Source organism: Ruditapes philippinarum, unplaced genomic scaffold (genome assembly GCF_026571515.1).
Source record: "Ruditapes philippinarum isolate M1 unplaced genomic scaffold, ASM2657151v2 ctg411_1_1_1_1, whole genome shotgun sequence".
Classification (NCBI taxonomy): Eukaryota; Metazoa; Mollusca; class Bivalvia; order Venerida; family Veneridae; genus Ruditapes; species Ruditapes philippinarum.
This window is the reverse complement of record NW_026854764.1, coordinates 269,315-294,175: the sequence shown is the minus strand read 5'-3', so window position 1 is coordinate 294,175 and position 24,861 is coordinate 269,315. Positions and strand designations below refer to the sequence as shown.

Genomic DNA, 24,861 nt, shown 5'->3' with positions numbered 1-24,861 from the left:
GTGAGGATAATGTTCTATTGATGATAATAACTATAAAGTCAGAATTTAATCAGTAAGCTTTTTTACGCGACCAGAGCACGCAAGATCATACAGGGAGTCTGTGCATAGTCCATGGTCTGGCATAGTCTTTTGACTCAAGAAAAGAAGTCTTAATCACACTCTTCTAGAGTAACTTACCTATGTGAGCTTCAGTTAATGGTTTATAAAAATATATCATACAGAAAATTTGTTCAAATATTCTTTTATCTTGTTTGTGGATGGTTGATGATTCTAACTTAAGGTACTCACTACTAATTTACGAAGAGGCATCCTAAGTCTTCCTAATGACTGGTAAAAGCTGAAGTGTGACTTAAAACAAAATGACAGGGATTGAAATATAGCAAATTGGGAAGAAGATATGAAAATGTACATTGCAAATATGTAGATTATGATCAACTTTTTCTGCAGAAAAAGAATCAGTCACTTGCATTTGAAATGACTTGAGATATATTATGATGAGTCACACTCACAATGTTGAAAGGTTTTTTGCCCCACTTACCCTCCCTAACCTCCCTGAACATTTATTCTCAGTGACCTTATAATAATGCCCATGTGGCATAGTCACATTTGTTGGAAGGTTTTTGGTTGTGTATTGTTAGAATAAGCTGGAGTGAAAATTTAGTTTTAAATAGGAATATCAAAACAACAGTTACTTTCAAAACAACAGAAACATTAAAGTAATACATTATAATGGATGATATTTTTTTCTACTTCAGGCTCAGCTGAGAGCTAGTGTGTTTTTAGCACTAGAAGAACAGGAGTCCATTCAGGTGAATTACTAACTTTTAGTTATTTTCTGCATAAATTATATGTAAATAAATATGATGTATTTCACATTTAAACATTATGAAAATTATAAGTAAGCCTACTGTACAAGGAAATATTTGGAAGTAATCAGGTAATCAGCTACATTTGTACCTGCTAATTTACAAACAAAATGTTTAATAAGCACTTGTAGCATGATGTGAATGCTTGCTTAAGTTATCTAATTGAAAAGTGTTTTTCAGTAAAAAATAAAATGAATACATTTTATTTTGTGAATTCATCAAAACACCTTATTGCTTTTTTCAGAATAAAACACCATTCCAGAATCCAGACCTGAACAAATTTGTAACAACAAAAGAAGGTAATCATTTTGTTAAACCTTTAGGCTGTTGACGGTGAATGTATAATATTCTCTTGCAACCAGTGCAGACCAAGATCAGACAGTACATCTATACAGTCAGATCATGATCTGACCTTACATGTAGTCTACACTGTTTGCTATTCAGTCAATAATAAAATTATTTAGGTTTTACCTTTAAATGATAAATGGTTACAGTATGCTGAAAGTAAAAGATGGACAAGTTCATGTTTAAACTTTCAGCTGTCTATTCAAGTATGCCTTATAACATAGTTTACAGTTGTTGTTTCTACATTGTCTGAGGTACTATAAAAGAGTTATGAATCTTTGCATATGATGATATAAGGTTAAATTGAGTAGATACTGAGTATATATATACTAAACAGTATGTTAAATTCATTTCAGTCTTTGAAATAGAAATGTCAAGTCAACTTGAAGTTCATCTCCAAAACAAAGTTGTAAACTTGTTACAATCTTCAGTTCTTTGTATAACTGTATGCATTCTGTAATTTAAAGATCATTCCATGAAGTATTTATTTTTAGCTTATAGAAGGTTGGTATTCTATCTAGCTTCATGTACATTAACCAGCTTGTATGTTAAATACTTCATGAAGGGGTATGTTATATCCTTCTCCATCAGCATAGATAAAACTGTAATTTTGGGTGTTTTCTTTGCACAGAATTCAATAATAATAATAAAAAAGTATTAGCTTGTATAATATTGTCATTCTTTTTTTGTAATATTTAGGTCAAGCTGTAGTAGGACTAGTGAGGGAATTCCTTGATTTCTTTAATCTAGAGTTTACACAAGCTGTCTTTGAACCAGAGTCTGGTTGTGTAAGTATATTCACGTAGTTTACTTATTTTTGTCAACGAGAGAAATGTCTACAATTATGTTGAAAATTTTAATAATTTAATGCAACTGTTTGAAACGCTAAAGGCTTCTACATTATGGAGGTTTATTAAACAAATAAATAAGAGTGGCTAACTTAAGATGAATTTTGTAACAAAAAACAATTATTTTGTTGTCAATTACAAATCTTATAACTGCAGGGAAGTGGTTGGGATGTGATGGCTTTTAAAGTTCTCTAGTACATGGTATACACAAGTCATCAATTATCATTATATGAAATGCTTAGAAAATTAATAAGAGAATAAATATGTATATTGTTTGATATTAAATTGTAATGGAACAAAGTGATTATGAAAAATCAAAACATTGCTACAAGTACATGTCAAGCCAGTGTGATTAATACATGGAACAATTTATCTTCATATTAAGACTTTACCAGTTTATGTATGTTTTTTTGTGTTAATACTTTCAGAAAATACCAAGGTATCAGTTTCCATCAGATTACATTTTGCTCATTTATTATTTACAGAACACAACATATGAAGGTAGAAATACCTTGGCTAAACAGCTCAATATATCTGAGAACACTGGAGGACCAAAAGTACCTCTTCTTGCTGAAATATTGAAGAGACCTCAAGGGGAGAAAACTAGTGTGGGAAGACCTATAGGCATCGAGGTATGATTTGCTAAATATAAATGTTAATATTATACAGTTAATAAATCATAACTAGGCTTCAGACTGCTGTAGTTTCCACAAAGTCGAAATCATATCGTTAACTTTAACAGTTGAAATAAGTGAATTAAAGAGAAACATGGACACATGTAGAAAAAGCTGACTTAGACAATTAGATAGATTAAAATATACATGTAAATATACAAATGGACCTATAATCAATGCTTTGACTATGTCTACATATTGACCATGCCTACATATTGATTAGTACTTTGACTTGTTGAGTATAAAACTGTATAAAAATAATGGTAATTATACTAAAAGAATGGAAAGAGTTGCTTGTTAGTCCCCTACCGGTTTAACCGGAGGGGACTTTAGGTTTACCCTCCGTCCGTCTGTCCGTCTGTCTGTCCGTCTGTCTGTCTGTCTGTCTGTCAGTCTGTCAGTCCGTCAGTCCGTCCGTCCACAAAACTGGATCCCGCGATAACGCAAAAAGTACTGAAAATATTTTTATGAAACTTGATATATGAATAGATGGCAGTATGGAGATTATGCACGTCTTTTTTTTTTCTTCCTATGTTGAAAATTCTGGTTGCTATGGCAACAAATAGTCTGAAAATATGGCAAATTTAACACATAAACTGGATCCAGTGATAACTCAAAAAGTACTGAAAATATTTTTATGAAACTTGAAATATGGGTAGATGGCAGTCTGGAGATTATGCACATCTTTTTCTTTTCTTCCTATGTTGAAAATTCTGGTTGCTATGGCAACAAATAGCCTGAATTTCAAGATTTCTGATTTAAATTTTTCAGCTTTTTCACTATATGTTCTTTATTTCTTAAGGTGTTTACTTCAAACTTTAAATATAAGTTTCTGGTCATCAACCACATCATATGTGACAAGGTTTATAACTCTAGCACAAAAAATATCAGTATTACCTCCCTTGAACTTAGATTTTTTAGGGGAAAAAATGTTGTCTTTTTTAAATAACTTCTTTATTTCCTAATGTATCTACTTCAAACTTCATATATATGTTTCTTATTATCACTCGACATTTTTGAGAAGGTTAAATACTCTAGCAAGACTATTTCCAGAATTATGTCCCCCTTTAACTTAGATTTTTTTAAATATTAACAAATAGTCTGAAAATATGGCAAATTTAACACATAAACTGGATCCAGTGATAACTCAAAAAGTACTGAAAATATTTTTATGAAACTTGAAATATGGGTAGATGGCAGTCTGGAGATTATGCACATCTTTTTCTTTTCTTCCTATGTTGAAAATTCTGGTTGCTATGGCAACAAATAGCCTGAATTTCAAGATTTCTGATTTAAATTTTTCAGCTTTTTCACTATATGTTCTTTATTTCTTAAGGTGTTTACTTCAAACTTTAAATATAAGTTTCTGGTCATCAACCACATCATATGTGACAAGGTTTATAACTCTAGCACAAAAAATATCAGTATTACCTCCCTTGAACTTAGATTTTTTAGGGGAAAAAATGTTGTCTTTTTTAAATAACTTCTTTATTTCCTAATGTATCTACTTCAAACTTCATATATATGTTTCTTATTATCACTCGACATTTTTGAGAAGGTTAAATACTCTAGCAAGACTATTTCCAGAATTATGTCCCCCTTTAACTTAGATTTTTTTCGAGAAACTGGTATTTTCACTCCAACTTCTTCATTCCTTATAGGATTTACTTTAAAATCCCACATCGTAATAATATGACAAGGTTGTATAAACATAATTTCCTTACTAAGCATGGAAACTTAACACATTACTGTGATATAGACAAACTTATTTTATTATGTTTTGTGGTTGATATTTTCAAATACAGACTTCATCCTCAAATTCATTATAAATGGCAATACACAGGAGTGTATGACAATTAAAGAACTTTTTGAGGGACCGGTAGGGGACTACTGTATTGCCCGCAATACTATCAAATGCTTGTTATTATGGGTCCATTATTAGTTAGCTTAATTTTTGTTCAATATTAAGTAAACTGTAATATAGGAGCATTGTTAAACTGGCACACCATTTAGATAATATAAGCTGTTTAGATAATATATAATACTTTAGTGAGATTGTTAGAAGAAACTTTGAAACACATGCATTTTTATATACTTGTTGTCTTTGATTTACAGGGAAAATCTGGTGTAAGCAATTTTATAAACTTTGGTTGCAGTTCTTTTTGTTTCTATGTGTTTAATTGGAAATTTCTTGTTTTCTTTTTAATCCAGTTACTTTCCTCTTTAACTTAACTTCCTTTTATGATCTGTGTGAAATATATGTTGATTTTCTAAAAAAATGATGTTAATTTAGTAAAAATGGACCTTGATTTTCTGAAAATAGATTTTGACTTCCTTAAAACGATAAACGTTCAAGTCAATTAGGTTTTACTTCAGCTCAGTAGATGTAGATAATATATTTTCAATTTTTTGACATTTTTTTCCAGCAGTCATTATAAGGAACCAGTTAATTTTAATCCTGACCCCCTCACCTCAGGAGAATAGATGGAACTTAGAGTTATGAATTATCCAAGATATTTGTTGAATTTTTTTATGAACACTTGTTGAGATACAGCATGTTTTTGAGGTCCTATTAAAATTATTTATTAAAATTTTTAGATAAAAATATTTTCAGTCATAACAGTTTTATTTTAAGTGAGAAAAAATGAAATTGTGGTGATTCTGTTTGCTTCTTACTTTTGTGCATGGACCAGGAAATATCTAATTAGTACCCCACCCACTTTATAATGATACCTGCTTATTTTGGAAATAATTATTATTGTCATAAATTACATTTTGTTTTACTTGGAATGAACTCTCTATCAGTAAAACAGGAGCCGGAAATGCTGGTCATGCAATCATTTACTGTTGCTGCTGATTTTAAAGTTACGATTTTGTTATGACAGGTACAGAGTTTAGGATAAATATGAAGGTTAGGGTCAGTGCACAGGTTAGGATAAGCACAGGTTAATAATTGTACAGACTAGGAAGGAAAATTATGGGTTTTTTTATGCAAAGTCTAAAAGACTGTCAAATTTTTTTAGATCAAAACTTGCAAGTAATTTAATTTGAAAAAAAAGATAATTGGCCTTGAAAAATACAGGTACAATAGTAAATTATATATTTCCTGGTTCATATAGTTGTATTGCACACTAACTAATACTGTTGTTATATTCTGTAATGTTGTTTTTCTCTTGCACTAACAGGAAACTGATGCACACACCACTATACCTCAGGTAAACACTGTCTCTCTTAAACCTTCTTATATATATCATCTAATTAATACTTCTTTAAGCTTTTATCAAATATTTTGGTAAAATTTTGTTTAGGATAAAAGAACAGAACCTTAATGTTCAGGTTCAACAGGTAAAGTAGTAAGGTCTCTCTACTGATGTGATCCCTAATCAGTGATCTGCTGTAATGAAAATTTCTTCAAACTTGTCCTGTAACATCCATGCAGGATGCTCTTTAAGCTTTGTCTTGGCCTTTTACAAAGTCACCTAAGCAAAAAGAAGACAGTTTCTTGAATAAATGTTTTAGGACATATTACAGATATATCATTCTTTTCTGAAGTGCTACTTGAAACACTCTTGACACTTGTATTTTAAACTGTTATTTTTATTACCAGTAGATTTAAATACAATGTCCTTTTAAACGTTTATTAAATTACTTATAATAAATGAATACTTGTACTTGATCTTAAATCTATACCTAAGCCTGAAGTTTAAAATGTTTATTATCTTACTTATATTTGATTTATATATCATTTTTTTATATATATAAAAACAAGTTACAGGAAGAGAATATTCAATATGAAAATTGATAAAGAAATAATTTTATGCTGACGTTGAAGTTTTATGCCGCTCAATTTGGATATTATTACAGGAACTCACTCCAAAACAGCTGGCAGATGCTAGAAAGAAATTTGAATATTATGACAGAGTAAGTTTGAATTTTTACTGTGTTATTCATATAAAATGCTGTACTAAGCTTCATTAAGTTCTCTTGAGCTTACTTTATGATCAGAAATATCTGATTAAATTCTTAACCTGCTGGAACTAAAAAAAAAAAAAAAAATCTTTTCCCACCAGTATAGAGCCAGGCCAGATTGCACAGCCTTGTAAGCTTTGTACTGTTAAAATACTGACTAAGTTTTCATCTTGATTTCCCTTTAATTATTATGGATAGCTCTAAAAATGGAAACTGCAGAAGTTGATTTAACAAATTCAGCAAGTTTGGACATGACTGAAGATGTCTGGAGTGTCTGTTGTTGTTAATTGTGACAATGCTACCTTACTGTGTGCAGTTTTTCTCTAATTGAAAGTCTGATATGGGTTGATATAAAGTTACTGTAAAATTCACCCAAAAACATAAACTGAAACAGATGCAGTGTCATATGGACATGTCTAAAACTTCATTTGTCAATTAACAAGTCCTAAATTGTGCAGATTTTAAAATATTATTGTATTTATTAATTAGAGTTGATGCATTTCAAGACAGTACATCCTCTGTTTATATTTCAGGACAAGAATAATGAGATTGACAAAGAAGAATTACGAGATTTATTTACTGATATGTTCCCAAATTTTAACAGGTATGTTTGTTTCTAGATTAATCCTTAAAATATTTGTATATTATAAAAAAAAATTGCACAAAGTGCTTTTATGGTTATAACATGTTAATGTAAAATTGTCACCATGGGTTTACTTTCCATTTAGAAGTAGAATGATGTCATGTGAGGAAGCTATCCAGTTTTTATATTACCTTGCTGTTTAATTGTATAAAAAAAAGAGTGTATTCTTTGTGGTTGCATTGTTGGTTTAAACACATTTATTTAAGCTAGATTGCGAAACAAGTTCTTGCAACTTATATTAATCACTTTCAAGTCCAGGAACCAACCATACTGGTGTCATATGAAGAAACATAGTTGTGACCCAAGTAAGGCTCGAACCTATGATCTCTGGATTGAGAGGCAGACAACTTAACCTCTAGGCCACCGCTCCCCTTACGTGCAATGTTACAAAATACTTTGACATAAAAAGAAGCATATAATAGTCATACTTGTTAGTGAACTATTTTGTCCAATTATTGTATTACAGAAATATGTTGGACAGATATGTGAATGATGAATTCAGGGCAGCTGATAGAGATATAAGTAACAGTGAGTATCATCTCTTCATATATAATTGTCAGTTAAATTACCTATATTTTAATATATTAGACTTACTGGAGACTGACTTTTTTATCTGGACAATTGTTTTAATATTGATTTTTGAAAAAAATTCTGAAGATATGGAAAGACATAAGGTCTTTGCTATATCATAATACATGTAAAAGTGTGCTCAAATAGTTTCTGTGTTTGCTAAAATGGTAACACTTGTCATTTAATCCTAACATCTGTACCTGTGCAAGAGGGTTGCTTTTTACTTTGGATTTTAAGCTGTCCAGAGTTAGTTCAAGATATCAAAATGCAAAACTTTTGCAGTTATCAGTATATGGTCTGGTAGGACTGCCATGCTTGATACAAAATGAGACCTCTGTGGCTGAGGGTGTAAGATCACTGACTTAAATCACTTGTCCCTCAGTGCTGTGGGTATGAACCCTGACAGGGTTTTTGGATTCTTTTCATGTAAAGAATTTATCCAGCTAGTGTATGGAGCATTAGTGATGCTGCCTGGCTCCATATGATATTTACGATTATAACAGGTTTACTTTAGACCAAATTATAAAGAAAGTAAAAAACATAAATAAAAAAGTTAACATGTCATTTCATTGATCTATTTTTAGAATCATATTTTTCGATTACTAGCAAAGGTAAATTTTAAAGCATGTATTTGTAGATTCATATTATATATTTGGAAATTATGGATTGATGCATGTGTTAGTAGAATGGAATGGATGTATGTACATGTACTTAATAAATGTTATCTCTGGTATTTTGATAAAAGCTTAGTCACTGACTTGAAGTCATGGCCTCGGTTTTTGCCTTACTATAAGATTTAGATAAAAGACCATTTTAATTGATTATACAGATTTATGTAGAGGGTAACCGTAAAGGTGTACTGGTTAAAAATACTGATATTTTAATATTTTGTCATATATAAAGACTAAAAAGTAGATATAGAACAGGGCTCATCCTGGGGGGAAATTTTAGGGAGAAGTGACTTACTCGCGAAAAATAAGGAGAAGGGAAACAACCCAATGTGTATGCATTAACATGCATGGGTATACATCCTTAACTATAATAAAAACACAATCTATTTATCAGCTATTTATAAGCTTTCTCTAAATATTTGTTTATATATTTTCATGTAGATTTATTGTAATTAAAGTGTAAGAAAAAGTATGATGAATAAATTAAATTCATAATATTACTTTCCTCACTTTAAATAGAAGTTTAGGTTACATTGGATATTGCTTAAAAATATCTGTCTATTCTGTAAGAATGATTACAGAAATTCTTCTGTGATCTTGTACTTTTGTATGTTGTAATGTCACATTTATGTGCATATAATTATGCTTATAAAACAATTTTCAAACATCGAAGAATATGTAAAATATGTACTGCAAACATTTGTGCACATTATATTTGATCACTAAAATTATATACATTCATTTCTTATTGAAAAATTTGACTGAGAAATTATAGAAAATAAATTTCTAATTACCTCCCTTTATTTTCATGAAATGTTTATCTCGTAATATCTTTACAAATAATGCTTTTTGAAATTTACAATAGTGATAAATCTTAATCTGAGGGTCATATTTATGACATAAGAACAAATATATATATTGAAACTATAAGAAAACTTCTTTCCTGACAAATTTTGTTGTTATATACATGTACACATGATATACGACCGATGTGTAGCATGCCCATCATGATTCGTAGTTTTTCCGGGATGTCATGCTAGGAGCCTAAGCTGTGTCAAATTTGGCATTTTTACAAAGATAACAATGTCAAACACTCTCACTGTTGACAACATATAAATCGTAAGATTTTTGCGAATTGGCTTTCTTAAATTTTCGCGTAGGTGTCTAGGTTTGGGCATTTCGCCCTGTAGCCATGATGTGAGCGACATAACAATTTTTAATTCATGTTAACTGACTGAAATCATTCAAAACTATAGTGAAGTTTTTAATCCGGTCGCTGATCATTAATGAAATTGATTATTTTTAATTGACCAACAGTTTTGTGATAGCCGTGAAAAACCCATCGCACATCGCCATTACTCGAGTTAAACACCGCGTGTATATCAATTAGGGAAGATATGCACGTGTTTAGATGATCGGGGAAAAAACAATCTATAATTATCGCCTAATCCCGTATTAAACTCGCAAAACTGTCACACAATTATACCCGTTTCGAGCCGATGCTCTCATTATTTACTGTTTAGAGTAGGCGGTCTATCGCTTTGCATACAGGTAGAAGGGTAGTATAAAGCGACGCTCTGATTGGATTATGATAATTAGCAGTCGTCATATGGGCGGATACAATCTCTGCTCTTTACATTGCCAAGTAAAAAGTCTTTGGAAATTAAGATTTTATCGGCGATGTCGACTTCTCTTTGATCAATTGGGAGAGCGAAATGGAAATATACACGGCGAAGTTTTCGCCCGAATCGCCCTTCCGGATGAGCCCTGATAGAATGTCTATAGAACATAGTAACATGGTGTATAGGTTAATAAATTAATATATGTACACTTATACTGGTGTATTATCTGTAGATGGAATGGAAAGGTCAGCTTGTTTACAGCAACATAACAAAATTTCTGTTATATATTTTGTTTTATGTTAATCTTGTCATACCCATTAATGCCATTATTTTGTATATAATATCGAGTAAGGCTATAATGGCTGGCTAGTTTAAAGGTCACTGACTTTGAATGTCTTGCCCCCTTGTTTGTCATGCTCATATTTGTATTGTGTTAAGTTTAACAGTCTTTTGTAACAAAGCATGTTAAACATTAAATTAATAATGTCATTACATCCAGACCATTCTTGGTTGTTTGTGTTTTGGATTGTCATTATCTCATAAGTTTTTCAATATTAATTTTTTTGTTCATTCTTTCACATTTAAATGGAGTGTGTATCAATCACACTTGTGTGTGCAAATGAATCTCTTCTACAGTTAAACATAACAGATATGATCTGTACTTGACTGTGTAGACCGTTTCTTAAATTTTTAGAGTAATGGCCCTTAGATTTTACAAACATATACACACTGACATGGGCATTTCATGGTCATCGGGATATCTTTTGTATGAATCTTGTTGTCTGTTGAATATACACATTTGAATTTATTTTAATGGCGCCCTTGTATATGCATGCTAGAAGTTTCTGTAAAACAGAATGTTTTTTAAGTTTATGTTTTGAATATCAGTATGAGATTATGTTGAATGTTTAATGTTGTTACATTTGATTTGTTTCGTATTCATAATTACATATGCAAGAATATAAAATGTGTTTATGAAAACATCAAGTTTCAATTCCATACTTAATCTGACTGTTTTGATATCTGAAGATTTTTCTCTGATATTATCATGTATACAAATAAAAGTTGATGATTTAATCAAAGTGAATTTAAATTAAAATATTGTTTCAAGAAAGACCGAAAGTTGAATTTTCATACAGTTCAAAGATATAAGGTTTGATCAGTTAGAAATTGATTAGTGCTTTTATGATTTCTTAAAAGGCCACATATAGATAATTTCTTTTTCATCCAATATGGCAATCAGTTTTGTTGTTATTTATAGTCTTGAAAAAAATTGATTTGCAATGCTGATGAAATTATAGAAAACATATTAATGTGTGTTTATAAGCAGAATTTATTAAAAATATTAGTATAGTTTGACCTCACTGAATTACATTTATTTACTTTCAGGTATCAGTTTTTCTGAGTTTCTTTCCATGTATAAGAGACTGTTCCTACAGTGTAGAAGTGTCGTGTCTGGGGACGTTTCAGATATTCTATCACCAGCATCAAATAAATCTCTCTCCTCACATATTAGCAAGGTAACTTACCACTCTAATTGCACAATTGTAATCACAGGATTAATTTTAACTCTTTGACTATTTTTTCCTCTCACTTTACTTCATCAGTATGTCCATCTCAATACTAGAACTAGTTGAACTAAAACTAGAACATCCTTTAGACTACAGCCTTCAGATTTAATGGAGAAGTCATTACTTATAGATGAATTCTATTGATTTTTATGGTTCCAAACAACATTGAAGTATTCTTGTGAAAAACTACAATGCTCAGAACTTAGATATTCAACATGTAGCGCTCTTCTATAAATATTGTATAAAATATGCAACTTTTTGGTAATCATGATGTCTTTTGTAATTATTTACTTATGAATTGAAGAAATTGTAACCTTTTGTAGCAGAGGACCTCAGGTGAATGATGTAGTGCCACCATGGCCGTCATGTTTACTTAATCTACTTTTATAAAGAACTATTTAAAGATATTGTAATAGTCATATAAGGGAGGTAATTGACTCTATATGTTAAATATTATTTGTCTGTTACAGGCCAGTAATTCTGAAAGATCTGAACGCAGTTTAGTCGACTCAAGAAATCAAAGAAATCTGGAAAATGGTCCAAAGCAATTAATACAGGACAATAATAATACTGATACAGAGGAAGATTTCTTCGACGATCCGGTTCCCACCTCACCAAGCACCGGGTTTAAGGCTTATGGCAGGTGAGATTTTTTATATGATACATGTATATACAATTTTTCTGTGTATTTCTAGATGTAATTTTAAAGTACTGAAATTGCATGGACATCATGTGATGTAATTTAAAGATATTTCATTCCTAAATAGTTTAATAGTGTAGGAAATGAACAAGTAAATCATGCATATTTTGGGGGTCAACCAGTCTATGTCTAGGAACAATAAGTTTTATATACCAAAATGTTCACAAGGGTTCGTAGAATACGAAACAATATTTCATTTTAACCCAAATGGTCGGACAATCAAGAAATCCAAGATGGCGTCCAAGATGGCCGCCAAAATTCCTCAAAAACAGTAATTATCATTAATTGGCCAATGTTTTCAAGAATTTCAAAGATACTTTTGTCTTCACATTAAAATATGATAGAAAATACATGTTTACCGTAAATAAATTGGTTTTTGTCCTTTTTTATAGGAGAAATATAAAATATTTGAAAGAATATCATGGAAAATGTATAAAAAAATAACCTAACAATTAAATTTGATATAAATTTTCATTTCCATGACAACATATTTCAATATTTATTTCCATATTGTACTTTTTGCAAGAGTACATCTTCAACTCTTATCATTTATGACAGTTTTAATGGTTATTGACATTTTTCTTAAGGACGCATTATGATTTTAAACGGGTGGGGTATAATTAAATTCAGCTAAAATTTACATCTCTAAAATTGCGTCTAATTCTTATGATTGAATGCCCAAATTATTGGGTTTTTTTTCACGTAGACTTCCTTGTTTTCTCTGAAATAAATACAAAAATGTAATGTTTAAAAATACATTTAAATTTCCATCAGTTTTCATGGTTGCCATGGTAACATGTTATAGAAAAAAGGCAAAATCTTTCCTTTAAAGATATTTTTGCAACTTTACAAAATATATATATACATCATAATCACAATACTTTTCAAATGACATTCTTAATTGACCGTGGTTATAACAATAAGTATAGAAATCAAAAAATTCATTCCCTTGATGATACTTTGCTTTTTAAAATAATACTGTGTCGGTGTGATGTAAAACCCAATCAAACAAATAAAATAATAATACTGCAGACAATTTTTGTTTAAATAAAGACGATGCTGTTAAAGGTTACAAAAATATAAATCCAACTTAGTTTTACTCTTTTTTTTACTTCATCATTATGTATATAATGACATATATTGCAGGATTTGTTTAAATACAGTTCCACATGCATATTTTAAAGAGGTTTCATAGTACTCGGATATGATTAAATTTGGATATGTCTAAAATCAAAGCCACATTTGCATCCTCTCTCAAATTGCATGTAATTATACAATGTTCTTTAAGAGAATTAAGAACTTAAGATTTCATTTTTGTGTATATTCAGACTTCATTGTTCCAGTTTTTGATGTTTTGGGCAGGTCAGTCAAAATGTTTGTAAGGATCACGAACAGAACACAACAATTATTTAGTAACTGTTTTGTTTTTACCAATATTGTTTATATTTTGTGGATATCAAAATCATTTGACAAACTTATCCAAATTACCACTTTCATCTTTGAGCAAGACGTCACCTAAATTTCTTACATATATTTCGAAATTCAAATCTAGAAGCAAATTATGTAATAATGACATTAATGTTCAGCATTTTACCAATATTTCTGAGAATTTTGGTACGAATTTTGATACAGAAATTCTTAACTGTCTTCACTTAGAGCGCTTACATACATGTATAAGAGAACTTGACACACTATTTAGTGGTGAAGTAATATTTTTAACTTCTTAAATTGAAAAGGAATAAGAGTTGTGATCTTAACAACTACAATTTTTATTGATGCTTAAGAGTTTATTTCTACGGTGGCACAAAGGTGACATGTGTGTGTTTTTATTTATCTCGTGGCCACAATATACTACATCGTGGCCACGAGTTACTAAGTCGTGGCCACGAGATAGCTAAGTCGTGACCACGAGATACTATGTCCTGGCCACTAGTTACTAAGTCGTGGCCACGAGATAGATAAGTCGTGACCACGAGATACTATGTCGTGGCCACGGATTACTAAGTCAGATTACACCATTTATTTTAATTTCCCTTATTAACTAGGCGTGTGTTATAGTACAAGGATGCCCCTACTTTTCCAGCCTGTAAAAGTGCCACTTATTCAACTTATTGAATGTTCATTAATTTTACATTTAGCATCACTGTATACAAGGTTAACAGGCCGTAGTACGTACAAACTGACTAATTCGATAACAAAATTTGTCCAAACAAAGAGCTATAGTCAAAAATAATGTCTGATGGGCCTTGGAAGGTGACTTTCTAATATGATCCTAAAGACAAGTTCAAAGTGAATATCTTAAGTATTTTCAAAGAATAATGTTGCTTGTAAAAGTAAGTTGTTAAGTTTAAAAAATTCATAATATATATATAGTGTATTCTGATTGATTAATTATCTCGTCGCCACGACTTAGCTATCTCGTGGCTACGACTAAGTAACTCGTGGCCACGACATAGTATCTCAAGCCCATGACTTAATTATCTCGTCGCCACGACTTAGCTATCTCGTGGCTACGACTTAGTAACTCGTGGCCACGACATAGTATCTCAAGCCCATGACTTAATTATCTCGTCGCCACGACTTAGCTATCTCGTGGCTACGACTTAGTAACTCGTGGCCACGACATAGTATCTCAAGCCCATGACTTAATTATCTCGCCGCCACGACTTAGCTATCTCATGGCTACGACTTAGTAACTCGTGGCCATGGGATAAATAAACACACACACACACATGATTGTCACCTTTGTGCCATCGTAAATATCTATTGTAAATGTACTTACAAAATATTTTCATTGTTGTTACGAAATTGGATTTACAAATTGTGCAAAAATAGCACTATCTTTATGGACTCTCGGTTCGGATTTCGCGAGGGCCATTATACTAAGTATGCAATCTTAATTTTTCACTCAGTGATACAAAAAGCCTGTTTGTCACTTCTAAACTCTGGTGTATATTTATTAATTATGAAAAAGCGTTTGATACAGATATTCGCGACGCTCTTTGGAAACAATATCTTAATTCAGCTATTAGCTTTAAGATGATATCCATGATAAAAACAATTTTAGTAAAGTAAAAATGTGTCTAATCTAATCCAAATATGCCAAAAAAAAATTTCCGATATTTGTTTCATGTCACCACAGGCCAAAGGCGAGGGGAGTAACATTCATTTCTCCTTTGTTGTTTTTTTTTTTTAAATGATACCACTAATAATGTAGATATCTACAGTATGAAGTAAAATTACTGTTTTATTCATCCAGTGTACCTCATTTTGTTTGCAGACGATATTGTACTCTTTATCAGTCAGCTTACAAGTTAAATCAAAATATGTTACATCCCTACCCCTACTAAACATTGGCTCTTTCACATGTTGGTGATTTATTTATATGATAGCCATAAACGCTGAAAAAGATTAACATATTTTCTAAAAATATCCGACTTTAAAAGAATATGCTCGTTTGTTTTTTAAAAATCAAAAACTGCTATACCATACAGAACATTTTTCTCATCATTTTGGATGCAACATCGATACGAAATACCCAAACATGAAGTTGCAAGAGTTTTTGTCAAAAGTCAACTCACATGTTTTCCTTTACAAGGAGACAAAGTTACATTAGTTAATATAAATTACTTTCATCATGTTCATAAAATGTTTTAAGTGTGGCATAATTTTGCCAAAGCAATTCAACACGATGTAAAAGTTACTGTAAACATTGAACAAAAGGATGAATGATTGACGTACCAGACCGGCGAAAACCAATATAAGAAAACACATTGAATAACCAAGTTCCAAAAGACAAATATTATTTATTTAGATTAAAGACGCATTTTTGCAAATAAAGAATTCTACACATAGGAAATCATTAAAAATAACATTAGCTTTTTTCTCTTGAAAGTCCAATTAGTGATGAAGAAGTAATTGAAAATGGCACATTTTATACTTTTTACAGATATACGAATATAGCAGATACTATCTCAAACAATTTGAAGATTCTTTTTTTTAATTTAACCATGAACATCAATTGGCATAATAGCACAAACCTATTCTTACTGAATGGTTGGGTTGGCACCATCACATTTCTGATTGCGCAAACACCATATCGGTGGCTCCATCACATTTGAATTTACTGATTTACCTTTTTTTACTTTAATATATCTCATAATTTTATATTCATAACCTTCATTTCTTCAGGTGATAAGCGTGTTACATGCTCTTAAACAATTATTTAAACAACAGATATTTTTAGAAACTGTGTTTACCTTCTCCAGTAATGTTTTGATAGCATTTATAACACATTACCGAAAGAGCCACCATTTAGTATTGGTGTGTTTAGATTGATCGGGTGTTAAATTCGCACATACTGGTACTTTAGAAGCAATAGTTGTGATTTTGTCTGACCAAGCTTGAAGAGCTTATCAGAACCTTTTATAGTCATTTGAATCAAGTTAGATATCAAAACTAAATTACATTTATTTGATTGTACTGTTGCTCCATATTATTATGTGGTTCTTATAAAATGAAAGAAATCGACCTGCTGGATATCGGATTGTGCTTAAATATTTTGGGAGTACCAGATTTGCATGTGTATGGAGAACTTTTAAAGATTAAAAAATATAACGTTATAGATATTTAAGGCCAATTTCTTGCCCTTTAATCAAAAAGTTTCTTTTTTGCTTTCAACTAATAGCAGACTGGAGCAATGATGTATGAATACATAAAAATGAAACTTTTAGGTCATAGTACTCATACTCTGAAAGAACGTTGTATAATTATAAACAATCTGAGTGTAGACACACATTATCTTGGTTTTGAACATATTCAAGTGGCAAATTTAAGCATATCCGAGTACTATGACACTTGTTTAATATTCATACGAGACTGTACTTTAAATCTTAAACATAGCCTTCAATTTATTTCGGTATATACATATTATAATGATAAAACAACATTAATAATAATAACTACTTGGATTTATGACAATGTTATGTAACCTTTTACAGCATCATCCAATGTAATCTGCAGTAGATCTAGGCCTATTATTACAAATCGTGAGGTGTCAAGAGAAGACCATTAATTTATTATTACACCTGTGGTCATTTGAAAAGTGTGGTGATTATGAATCATTCAAAGTTTGTAAAAAGTTGCTTAAATGCATTTAAGGTTTTATTTCTATAACGTAAGATTTATATTTCTATAAAATGTTATCTTTTTATAAAATGTTACCAGGGTAACCATGAAAACTGATAAAAATTTCAATATTTGCTTACATCACACTTTCTATTATATGTATTTCAGAGAAAACAAGTCAGTCAACAACACAACAAATACAAAAAATTGGAAAATAAATTATCAGAAATAGGCGCAATTTTAGAGATGTAAATTTTAGCTGAATTTAATTATACCCCACCCGTTTAAAATCATAATACGTCCATAGGAGAAGTGTCCATAAACAATAAAATTGACATAAATGATAAGAGTTGAAGTTGTATTTTTGCACAAAAGTATAATATGGAAATAAAAATTGAAATGTGTTGTCATGGAAATAAAAATTTATATCAAATTTAATTTTTAGGTCATTTTTAATACATTTTCCATGATATTCTTTCAAATATTTTATATTTCTCCCATAAAAGTGATCAAAAACCAATTTATTTACGGTAAACATGTATTTTCTATCATATTTATATGTGAAGACAAAAGTGAAATTCTTTTAAAAAATTGCCAAATAATGATAATTAATGTTTTTGCGAATTTTGGCGGCCATCTTGGACGCCATCTTGGATTTCTTGATTATCCGACCATTCGAGTTAAAATGAAATATCGTTTCATATTCTACGAACCCTTGTGAACATTTTGGTGTATAAAACTTACTGTTCCTAGACATAGACTGGTAGGGTCCTACTAACCGGTCCTCGTTTCCTACACTATAAAGTCAGATTCATTATGACCCATCTGTGAATTTTGGTTTTTCAGTAAGCCCTTTAATTACTATGATTTATTGTGTTGATCCATGTCTTACAGATGCTTATTAAACTATCATTGAATTACTGAATTGAATAATGACTTGAAAATTATTTATGGATGAAATATCTATGAAAAGAAATGACACAAAGTTTGGACAACATCTGTATGTTCCATGTCTTGATCTGTCTGGGTGATGACAGTACCTCGGTTATTGTCCCCTTGAATCACAGCATTTATCTTGACTAGATTCTGTTAAATAGAGCATGTATACATTTTCTAAGTTTGACAAAATAATGCTTGAATTCACCCAGCATGTTTTGTGGTTGTACATGTTTGTTTCTGTTTGCACTTTTCATTAAAGAAAATACAAGTTTTAGACATGTTTTTATGCACTTAATGTTTCACATCTTTTACTGTATCTGTAAAGGAATGGAATGGTAGACATATGTATAATTTTGCAAAAACTGCAAACTTGACTGAGTAATAAATTTAAAGAGTTTTTAATGTTTCTGAACATATGTATGAGCTGTATTTTATTTACAAGTGAAAAAAAAAAAATCCCAGTTCTGTATTTTGAAAATTTCTTGGAAAAAGAAAAGAAAAAGTAACTCACTTTTGATATACTAGAGAAAGCTTAAATATTGAGCTTAGTTTTAATATTATATGCTAGCATACTGAAAATAATTATGTTATTTATATGTATGTGTATATATTTGTGTAATCCATTAACAGGAGGAGGCATCATGTAGCTTTGTAAAACACACATATAAACGTGTATAACATAACCCATATACTCGCCTGCATAATTACAGACCTAATTTTACTCATACTGTAGTTAAATAAACCAGTCTGATTTACTGTAAAATCATTATATTTCATTGTAAATATTTTCATTATGGTTTAAAATGACATGTTACTATTGTTTTAGAATATCATTACTGAGAAGCGAAGATAGTTCTTCATCCCTGGTGCCCCAATTTACCTAAAATTATGTATAGAGGGGCACCTGAGGTCTTTCTTTGTCAGTAAAGCTGGGGAGTAGGTTGCCATTTGACCTAATCTGGGTTGGTGGGACTTAAACCCAACCAACCAAAAAATAAAATAAAATAAAACCTTATTTTAATTGTTTAAAGATTATTTTAAGATTATTCATTCTAAGATGAATATTTTGACACAAGCTAGAAGATAAAATGCTTCAATGAAATTAAATAGATTTTACCATTACCTTTGATTATCTTTTCGTATCTTAAAAAATGTACAAATGTATAATGTATTCATTTATTTTTCATTTCATAATTGCATGCTGGAAATTTTATTTTTGTACTTACTATAATAGTTAAAAACCGAAGAGGGAATCAAATGATTTTACTTAAGTTAATCTGTTTCATATTCTACAACAAAAAATTAAAAGTTTTCTTAGTTTGATGGCTTTTTCACTTTTTTAAGGATTACAGACCCTTGTGGAAATGTTAGATTTACGTCTGACTTTGCTGATAAGTGTTTTATAAGCATGTTGGGTAAGATGCCAGCTTCAGATGCTGAGAGGTCTGTGGTTTAAACCCTGATCTAAGCAACTGAATATGTTTGAGTATCCTGTTTTAGCAATGTGAACATTTTTTCACAAGAAATAAACCAAGATATTCAAAGAAGAAATACAGTTGTGTTTTAGGAATTGAAAAAAAAACAAACAAAACATATATGATATTTTAATGCAAGTAAGAAACAACAGCCAAACAACATTTAATTGTTGGAAGTGGTGATGTCTATTTGCTTATATTTAAAAAAATTAAATGTCTAATACTATCTGGAAAAGAATAAAAGTAATAAAAAGCTTATTCTTATTGATGCTCATTCGGGTCTGTAATCCTTAAAGTAAGGTTTATGTAAAATATGAAAATTGTCACTGATATAATTGTTGACACAGATTTGCTGAAGTCATGTTGAACTATGGTATGTTGAATTAATAGTCTCTGCATAGGTGTAAATAAAAACAACATTTCACTACCTGTCCTGTAAAAATTTATTTTGGCTGCTTTTTGTTGTTTTAATAAAGTCAAATATTTTGAAAATACTATACATGGAGATAAGGATCCCTGTTTGAAAATATACATATTGCCCCCTACTCCTATCCCAAGTTATCATACAATGTACAGTATAATGTATTATACAGCCCTGGTTTCTTTTATGTTTATGCATGAACAACAAATTCATATCTTTTTTTTTCTTTTTTTTAATTAACTTTTTTGTCTACTTTATAGCATGTTCATAGTCAGTCATATAACCATACAATTTTAAGATTTTTACATTTTCTATTGAAAGTTTTGTATGGAGACAATATTTTGTAAAACATTTAAGACTTAAAAAGGATATTAGTTTTTTAGATTTTTTAAAACTTTTATAATAAGTCATTATTGTCGGAATGAGTATTTCATTTGTTTTGCATAAAAAGAAATTCATATTAATAATATGTTTTTACACAATGTTCATCACACATATTTCAACTACACATTTGATAATCCAAGATTGTTTTCTTATTTCACTTGTACATTTCATCTTAAAAAGCACCATACTGTACTATATGTGTGTGTTTATTTTAAACATTAGAATTTTAATTAAACATGTTATTATTTCATGTTTTAAAACACGTTACTTTTACCATGCTATATAGTAAGGGCGATAGCCCTTCTGAAGGAAAGAGAGGTGGCAATGGGCGACCATCACAAATACCGGTGTTTTCAGCCTTACGGAGGTTAGTAGGCTCGAATCTGTAACCTAGTTGTGGTGAAGCATTTTTTTTATAATCCTCACCACCCTAGCCGAGTGTGCTGGAGCGTTCAAGCAGAACATTAAAACTAGCTGTTTGATAAACCTTGATACTATATATAGCTTGCCATATATACACCCTCTACTAAACTCAATGATGGGAAATTGTGATAGCTATTTTATTATATAGAAATCTATTTATTATTTTTTTACTAATTTTTAGATATTAAAAAAGAAAAAGAAAAGAAAAGAAACAAAACAATATCAAATATGCTGACTGATTTTTTTATTACCATTTTGTTTTAAAAATTAGACTTTAAGACCAAGCATTATCAAGGCAAAATTCACATTACAATGAAAAAATCTTAAGACTTTCCACACAGACTAAACCTGTGTTCTAGAATTTTGTAAGGAAAAGGGAACCAGTAGGGTTTTTAAAAATTTAGAGGGGGGAAGGGGGAATGGTAATTTTATTAGCTCGACTATTCGATAAGAATAAGTAGAGCTATTGTAGTCACCCGAGTGTCGGTGTCGGCGTAACCACTTATGTTAAAGTTTTTGTAATGGTTCAAATATTTTCAAAGTCCATTGACATTTGGCTTTGAAACTTTGCACACTTGTTCACCATCATGACCCCAACCTGTAGACAGGAGGAGGTATTTCTATCAAGCATTTTGACAGAATTATGCCCCTTTTTCGACTTAGAATTTACGTTGAAGTTTTTGTAATACCTCAAATATTTTCAAAGTCCATTGACATATGGCTTTGAAACTTTGCACATTTGTTCACCATCATGACCCCAACCTGTAGACAGGAGGAGGTAACTTTATCAAGCATTTTGACAGAACTAGCCCCTTTTTCGACTTAGAATTTACGTTAAAGTTTTTGTAATACCATGAATATTTTCAAAGTCCATTGACATTTGGCTTTGAAACTTTGCACACTTGTTCACCATCATGTCCCCAACTTGTAAACAGGAGGAGGTAAGTCTATCAAGCATTTTGACAGAATTATGCCCCTTTTTGACTTAGAATTTATGTTAAAGTTTTTGTAATACCTCAAATATTTTCAAAGTCCATTGACATATGGCTTTGAAACTTTGCACACTTGTTTACTATCATGACCCCAACTTGTAGACAGGAGGAGGTAACTCTATCAAGCATTTTGACAGAATTATGTTCCTTTTTCGACTTAGAATTTACGTTACAGTTTTTGTAATATCTCAGATATTTTCATAGTCCATTGACATATGGCCTTAAAACTTTGCATGTACTTGTTGACCATCATAACCCCAACCTGTAAACAGGAGGAGGTAACTGTATCAAGCATTTTGACAGAATTATGCTCCTTTTTCGACTTAGAATTTACATTAAAGTTTTTGTAATGCCTCAAATATTTCAAAGTTCATTGACATAAGGCTTTTGAAACATGTTGAAATTTTATACTCTTCTTTGAGAGCATAATAGGACTCTCTCCAAGGCCTATAACTGTAATATGGATTTAAAGAAAAAATTTGCCTTTTTCTCTACTGGGAAAATTTTACCTTTTAATCAAGGTTTTTTATACTATCAAGCACTAAGAATAGTCAAGCGTTGCTGTCCTACCGACAGCTCTTGTTTCAATTCTTGCTGGACTTACTGACAATACTGTAAATCATCACACCTCACTTTCTATTGCTGGACATATACTGCATGTATATCAACACATATAAAATAACTGAGATATTAAATGTGTGTGCTTAAATATTCATGATATTGCTTTATTAATATTTTGGCCTAAATTATGCACAATAAAAATGAATGTACTGGCAAACAGATTGAGACAATGAATTGAAGTTATTGATTTAGACTTTCATCATTATAGTTAATTAATTTTTGCAAAACTGTATTTACAGTCCTGCCATGTTGAAAAACCTCAGTGAAGTTCCTTAAAATAATCTAAACTTAGGAGTTAGATATCTTGTTGTTATAGAGATTGAAGATTTTGTGTTAGTAATATATGACATAAAAAATCTTTTCAGTCATATATATCTTAAGAAACATGAAATCTAATCATTCACTGAACCAAAGGTCATTTCCGGTAAATTATATGTCTAAAGTCTGATTAGTATTGTTACATATCAGTTACGTGACAAACTCACAGCTAATCAAAGTACTGCACACAAAGATATCATTTGTTTTGTCTTTCTAGAAAAATCCATATTTTTGACTTCCCAACTTGTATATTATCTGAAGATGTGTAATGGATTTTTCGTGTTTTTGAGTTTGTCTTTTGTAGGTCTATAGGTTTTTTATTATGAGAGTGCAATGATTAAGTAGCCAGCAAATTAATAACAAAGGTCAACTTAAAAAGAAGTTAAAGTTCCGACTGGCCTGGAACTTATTCTTGTAGGTTAGACTTGCCATGAAAAATTCCAAGAGCTATTTGGTAGATATGAGGAACAAATAAAAAATCAAATTTGGCCTTATTGAAAACCTAGGTTGTTCACTATACATATATAGTGTTTGTTTGTTGTACATGTATGGTGTATATATGGCATAATAATAACATTTTTTTTGTGATGTCTAGCGTTTAACAGGTGTGCTGTCCAAATAGTAAATATTATATTCCATTTAGACATATAATAATATAACTTGATTTTATTTTTTTGGTATATATGTAAATGCTGTGTGGTGTTTTTAAACATGTGTTTGACGTATATTCAGCTTTCATAATCATGTACATGAGTGAATATAACAGATTTACCCTTTTTGTGAACAACAGAATTTGGATTTGGGTTTCAGAATATCTGTCTTTTACGCCTTTGTCAAATTTGTTTTTATAGTTCAGTTACAAATAATTATTATACTTCAAAAGAAAATAGCCCGAGTTCATGATGAGTGTGTGTTATAAAGTACGCCCAAGAGGAAACATGTTTGGTTAAAGGCCCATTATGCCCTGTAAGCAGGCACCTTTGTTGTATGTTTTTGAATATGCTTGAACCTGGGAGCCATGCTTTAAGTTCCTCGCTGTGAATGCTCAGGCTTAAAGTGCATCCTCGTGCTTCTGCAGATGTTAATGCATGAAAAAAGGTGCATTAATACTCTGTTGTTATTGATGCTAAAAGCATTGCTCAAGATAGTTTAAAAGCACTTTTAGAACTTTCCAATCATTCCATTTTATGGCCAATTTTGTTCTGTGTTTTGTAATTATAAAACACTGAAAGAAACTATTTTCCTGGATGTGAAATGACAACAAATTTGGAAAAGCTCGTATTTTCTAAAATGAATAGTAAATATAAGCTGTAAGATATTTATAAAACCAAATGATGCAAACCATTTAATTATAGTAGAACTGATTAAATATGCAGATAACTGGTGGTGTAAATATTTTGAAAAACAAAATCAGCACTTTATATAGCTATTTTCCCCCCAAAAAAGACCTGTGGTAGAGTTCCTATGCTTTAGACAGAGTGTTTGCCTTTTGCTGTGGTAAATTAATAATGATTAACATAACATTTGATGATGTTTGGAATTGTGGCTTTGGCTAATTTAGTCAGAATTAATACCCTGTACATGTTACTAAAAATTTTTTTTAGTTCATGTAACCATTTTGCGGGTGATGTTAGCTGTAGTGACTGCCTTATGTCTGTCATCCATACATGTATCAAAAATAT

The 24,861-nt window shown here is 30.6% G+C and overlaps 1 protein-coding gene across 9 annotated transcripts in view; it reads left to right on the top strand.

Annotated features, from left to right (window-relative positions):
• The window catches only part of LOC132740980 (centrosomal protein 43-like), a 52,447-nt gene that overhangs the window by 14,979 nt on the left and 12,607 nt on the right, over positions 1-24,861 (top strand). For 4 of the 9 annotated variants that reach the window (XM_060729048.1, XM_060729052.1, XM_060729046.1 and 1 more), the window contains exons 2-14: positions 756-809; positions 1,111-1,165; positions 1,911-1,999; positions 2,545-2,691; positions 4,849-4,860; positions 5,919-5,948; positions 6,598-6,654; positions 7,236-7,306; positions 7,812-7,873; positions 8,500-8,526; positions 11,598-11,728; positions 12,250-12,422; positions 21,112-21,192. In XM_060729048.1, the coding sequence (XP_060585031.1) occupies positions 756-809; positions 1,111-1,165; positions 1,911-1,999; positions 2,545-2,691; positions 4,849-4,860; positions 5,919-5,948; positions 6,598-6,654; positions 7,236-7,306; positions 7,812-7,873; positions 8,500-8,526; positions 11,598-11,728; positions 12,250-12,422; positions 21,112-21,192 (989 nt within the window). The remainder of the gene's footprint in view (positions 1-755; positions 810-1,110; positions 1,166-1,910; positions 2,000-2,544; positions 2,692-4,848; positions 4,861-5,918; positions 5,949-6,597; positions 6,655-7,235; positions 7,307-7,811; positions 7,874-8,499; positions 8,527-11,597; positions 11,729-12,249; positions 12,423-21,111; positions 21,193-24,861) is intronic. The other 5 variants (XM_060729054.1, XM_060729053.1, XM_060729047.1 and 2 more) reach the window with 4 other exon arrangements.